The sequence below is a fragment of the Pterocles gutturalis genome, unplaced genomic scaffold (assembly GCF_000699245.1).
Source record: "Pterocles gutturalis isolate BGI_N339 unplaced genomic scaffold, ASM69924v1 scaffold37166, whole genome shotgun sequence".
Lineage (NCBI taxonomy): Eukaryota > Metazoa > Chordata > Aves > Pterocliformes > Pteroclidae > Pterocles > Pterocles gutturalis.
Genome location: NW_010106836.1, coordinates 13,447 through 19,352, shown reverse-complemented (window position 1 = coordinate 19,352; position 5,906 = coordinate 13,447). Strand labels below are relative to the sequence as shown.

General features: G+C 35.8%; 1 protein-coding gene across 1 annotated transcript in view; it reads right to left on the bottom strand.

The window, feature by feature from the left end:
- The window catches only part of TSPAN12 (tetraspanin 12), a 30,977-nt gene extending 25,335 nt beyond the window's left edge, over window positions 1–5,642 (bottom strand). Inside the window, exons 1-2 of the mRNA XM_010087910.1 lie at window positions 5,563–5,642; window positions 4,784–4,919 (exon numbers count right to left, since the gene is read on the bottom strand). Coding sequence (XP_010086212.1) covers window positions 4,784–4,919; window positions 5,563–5,642 — 216 coding nt within the window. The remainder of the gene's footprint in view (window positions 1–4,783; window positions 4,920–5,562) is intronic.
- Window positions 5,643–5,906: the final 264 nt, after the last annotated feature.

Below are 5,906 nucleotides of genomic sequence, written 5' to 3'. Positions count from 1 at the left end.
CGGAAGAGCAGAGGCAAAGGATGCTTCTGGATTTGAAAAAAATAAGTTAGAGGATCTTGTTTGAAAAACACTAACAAGCACTATAAAACCTGGACTCTAGTTTCTCATCCCCGGACCTTTTATACATTCCAGTCAGTGACTTGGAGTAATCCAGATCTTCCCATTCAGGCTGGCATCACAACCTACTTCTCTAAGTAAAAAATGAGCCAGGATCTCCATTTCACTCCCAAACTTCTCTCCCACAAGCAACATGGCTTTCCTCAGCTCCCTCCTAAAAATACTAGTGCACAACTTGCCAACATTCTCCTGCTTGACCAGCCTGCCACTGAATCAGCAACAAAACAACTCATTAATAAATTAGCATTTTTGGTGTAACCATATTCCACAGTTGTAACAACACTGCCCTCCCACACCAAGCTGAGCAGAAGGACATTCAATGAACCTCACTCAAAGCTACACTTACGGAGGTTTAGTTAACACGCTGGTGACAACAGGAGTCAAAACACCGTGTTTCTGGTTTTGTAAGGCATCCCTCTCTAAACTAGAATGCTCTTAAGGAAAGCTTACAATAAAAGTAACAGGAAAGAAGAATATTAAATAGAATATTAAAGTCTACGTCTGCTGCTTTGGCTCAATACTCTTTCTAAAGCTGTACAATTTTTTAAGTGTATAGATGGAACCACTGAAATTATTTAAGTTGGTATATTTTTGCATTGCCAGATACATTGAATTTGCCTGTTAAACAGCTTTCTACTTAGAAGAAAATGACTGCAAACTTACAACTTACTTGCTCAACATAGTTTTATTTTAGAAAAGGAATTATTTCTAAAGGCAATTTTCTAGATACAAACTACAGTTAGGGATTGAATTTCTTCTGTATCTCTGAAAAATCTTCACTACAGATTTTTAAGAAAATACAGAAGAAGGGTTTCATTTGACTTAAACTATAAGACTAATTTCTAAGTGAATCATAAATTATTTTAAAAGAAACTGGAAGGACTGAAGAATTCATGTTACAGCGTTATACACTGATAGGCAACACAACTGTATCAATTTAGTAAATAGAGCACTTGCAAAAGAAAAATCACACTTAAGGTCCAAATGTGATTTTTTTTTTTGGTCCTTTTTAAAAAATCTGTTATAATTGAGCTTGGCTCCATTCTAAATCTCTAACTAACATCTTCTCACTATACTTTATCTTGCATTAAGCAGGGAAGAAGAGCAAGCAGGAATCCTAGAAACTCATTTCAAGCTAAAGGTACATCACATTCTCCAGAAATCATGCCCTCAGAAGATATCCTGTTTCTCTTGCCTCTATGTAAGAAACCTCTTGGCTCTCCTTCCCCTGAGATGGGGCATATGTCATGGGTGGCACAACAGGACTGCATGTGGAGAACCTGGCACCACACGTCAAGCAGTTGGAAAGGGACCAGACCGTGCCACAACAGAAACATGCGAGAGGTGACCCCAGCTGCAGCAGAACACGAGGCAGAAGCCAAGCGTGAGAGTCTCAACACTCAACGTACAACATGTAACAATTCTCAGGCACTCTCTTCGCACCATCGCTAACTCTACAACTATATTTAAAACCCAAGGACTAAGAAATATACATGTTGTTATAGTTCTAAATCAAAATGATCATTGTACTTAATATTACATCTATTTTCTTTTACTAAAGGGTCACACAATGAAAAGTGTTTAGTCTTTATTGTATTTTTTAAAAATTTGTCAAACTTTGCTCCACAGGATTAGTACTGCGAATACTGTGGGTGTTAAATACTCCACTGGAGAAAAAAAAAGTCATTTATAACATGGACTATAAATCTACCTGTCTTAGAGAATTCATCCCAATACCTAAATTGTCAAAGTAAAGCAAGATAACCTCACAACAACTTTGAAGAAATCTTCCACAACTGAAGCGTTCACTTGTACATGAGGCTGTTGGCCATTCGCAACACACAACAAAATTATATTATAGAATTTAAGGCACACATGAGCTCTTTATACCAACTAGCCTTCAGGACTAGGTACTCCTAGAAGCAATTAAAATTAAATGATCATAGCTTTAAAATGCTGGTTTTACAAATAATCCAGAACATGCACTTCAGAAGACTGAGGTGTTATATTTTCTTACTATTAAGCTGAGTAAACATTAGTTCCATTTGTATTTATGCGCCATGTGAAGCTGGGAAGGTTTCAAGCACTTAATTGCAAGATAATATTTCAAAAACAAACGAAAATATTTATGTATTCAGTTGTACTAAAAATATCTAACACCATAATTTATATATTTTATGGTCCTTATGCTTTATTAGATTTTCAAAAAATCCAATTCAATTAACAACATTAGCACTAGCAATTAGCATGCTGCCAGGAACGTCAAGATTTGTAACCAAATATCTCTGCATGCCATCATTACAGCTGTTCATGTACTTCAAAAAGAAGATTAAAAGCATGATTGAAGAGGTTCTTAATGTTTTACATGAAGATTCTTTTCTTTTAGTTCATCTAGCTGTACAAAAGCTCGCTTTGTTGGTCCATCACTTTTCTGATTAGTTTGATGAATGAAGCACTGACTTACGTCTGCATGCTTCTGTGGTATAACACGACTGCATTCATTTAACAATTAATCAAAGACAATAACATACTTAGAAAGATATCATTTAGTTTTTCTTATCAGTTTGCTTTGTAAGCAAATTCTCAGGCTCCTGAAAATGAAACATTGCAACTTAAGATGATAGAAATGTCTTGTTTTGATTTAGTATCATTTGACTGGCTAAACACACTTTAAATAATTTATTTCCAGATGGTATTATGACTTCTTCTTTTCACTGGCAGTTTAAATAAACCGAAAGCAAAAACCACTTTTAACTTCATTTTCTGTTTAATTAGTTATGATTTTTTCAAGCCTTATAAATGATAACTTTTTAACTATTACGTAGCATTCATCTACATCATATAGCTGCTTTTGTCTTTTAATCTTAATTCACATTAAAAATGTATTGCCATCATAAAATTAAAAATCACTTTATGAAAATAATCTTATAACTTTACCATAAAAGCTAAGGGCGTAATAAGTTTACCATCTTTTAATACTGTCACTATTTATATAAATTAAAAATACATACAAAGCCCTTTTGCAGTATGTAAGAAAGATTACTAGATAAATAATTACATGGTATGAAATTACATTAATCGATTCTTTTTATGCAAGTGCTCACAACTAAGTAACATTTGTCTTAGAACTTGTTCCCATTAACTCTAATGTTGCCAAGTTAAGATCTAGAAATAAAAAATGCATGACCATTATATTACTATGAAGTATTCAGATTTAAATTAGATATCTTCCTAACTATATAGCTTTGAAGGAACAATCTTCATATTGTATACAGGCTTAACAAATATGCAAAATGAGAAACAGCATTTCCCCTCTTGCAATTGAGTAACACTCCTGCTGCAGACCTTCAGCTGGAAATCTCAATTAAAGCTTACTCCAACCTTCTCAATTAAGGGAGACATTTTAATACAAAACCCCAGTAGTTTCCCGACTGTGTTAGCTGCAGTTAGAATATTTCCTATTAGATAAAAGCAAAGGTTGCATAAATCTCAGCCAACTTTTCACAATGTTTTTTGTCATTTTGTGTACAATTTGCGAGGTCCACCTATCATGTCCTCAAGCCCACAAAAATCCACAAGAAAATGCAACCGTATGCACTTTGGGAGAACCCAACACACATTGCAGTGAAAAAACAGCAGGAGCCCAACTCTACTTGTATAAGACACCTGGATATTCTCAAGAGCTGAAGGATTTTACCTGTTCACTTTCTCCTACTGCTATTACGGTAATCAAGTCTGATACACCTCTGTCACATCCATTGCTCCCACTCTCTTGGGCTTACAGGCTGCTTGGAATCCTGCTGACGTTAAAAAACAAAGCCCAACTCTGCAAAGGGCTACCAGCTAGACTTCTAAGAAGCATACAAGTACATGGCACTCCTTGATCTCAGTGTTGCCAATGGTCTAAGTATTTTTAAACTCTAAACCTTTAAAATTTATGCAAGTTTTATGGGGTTTGTTTGTGGTTTTTTTCCACAAACTCATTGACTTCCGGATGAAGAAAAAGCATTTGGCTCCCTTGACAGCTGAAGCCTCATCACAGCTAAATTGTACACAGAGCTTTGTGCAGGAGAGCATTGCTTTTCAGCTGCTGTTGGCTCAGTTATATGGCCTCCAAAAAAAGGAAAAAGCGGTGTACTTGGAATTTATTTCTAAACTTCCTCACAACCAAATGCAACTGCAAAATTCCACATCCAAGGCAAACCTTCTTGAATGTACTCAGAATTAACTTTCATTAACTCCAAATGCTATTACTTTACACATACAATCAACTGCGAGGATAAAGAAAAGTCTAGGTTATTTAGCTATTGCACAGCCAAGAGTAAAAAGGGTAGTATAAGGGTTTATTTCAGAGCACTCAGACTCACGTTCCTGGAATTACTAGTACTTAAGAGTTTGAGTTATCTTTCCGTTCAGCAACTTCTCTACTAAATGAGGTGGATTTTTGCAAAGACACACTAGTTGTCTTTCAGTCACAGCATAATGCAGTCTAGGCAATAAATTCTTTCCTACTGCGTGCTTTGCAATTACAATTCCTCATCAATATAATAACTCAACACGCTAATAAAAAATGATCAGTATTTATCTAGTGCCTGTGGATTAAAACTTTTCTTACACTGCTGAAGTGAAGCATAAGCTATCTGGCTTTAGAGATTATGAAACATACCCAGACAAGGAGCAAGAGATTCCTTTTCACTGTTCCACAGTAGCCCAGCATTCCAACTATGATGAGGAAACAGCAGACTGCAATCATGACCGGGTGGACCACAGGGAAGTAAGTCAAAATGACAGCCTCCTCCACCCTAAAACCGATCAGAACCATAATCAAAAAAAGCACAATCACAGAAAAACAATACAGAAGAAAAATGTAATACAGCCATTAAAACAAAAACAGTAGATTAGCAGATGTTATTTGCAGCAAATTACAAATTTCACAGAAATCTCTTCTACATGGTTTCAAAGTCAAATGCTGCATTTGGGTACCAGAAAATAATGCAACATCTGAAATCTCTTTGGGGCAAAGGCAATCTGCCTGTCCTGCACTTGCACAGCATGTAGCACAATGAGGCCCTGTTCCATCACTGAGGCTCATAAGCACTGCTGCAATAAAACTAACAGCATTCCTAAATCTCTGGACTGAATAAAGTATTCAAAACTAAACAGTAATATAATACAGTTGCATGTTGGCAAAGGGCCAAAAATTGATCCCTGTCAGAAGAGAAAGGCACAGGAATAAAACAAGATTGAATTCATCTTTCCCCTTCACTAATTTCAACTGATGTCAGAAATGGTTGCAAAAATACACCTTTCAACAAAACAATAATTAGCTCAACTTAAGGCTTCTTAATTCTAGAAATCCTAATTAGGAAACTTGCCATACAAAATGAATGACATACACCACAATAAAACACCCACACAGACTAATAGGTTTAAGGAAAGCTTTACCTTGTTTCTGCAGTTAAAGTGAGAACATTATTCAGGTAGTCTCTCATCCAAGCAGAAACACCTAATACACTGATGGACATCAACTAAAAAGAAAAGATGAAGTTATTTACCATGCACTTACAAAAATTTCAAGATCATTCACTATTTAAGCAGAGGATCAATCATCAGCAACATCTTTTATGCATTCATTTATCCAAACAGCATATCATCCCCAAAAGTGTAGTTCTACATGCTTAGAATTGGTTTGTTGCCCAAGTATTTAGGGAGCCAGTGACAATTATCTTCTCTTCCAGGATGGATAATTAATGCCTGGAATACCTTCTCTTCCACCCAGTAGAGCATTG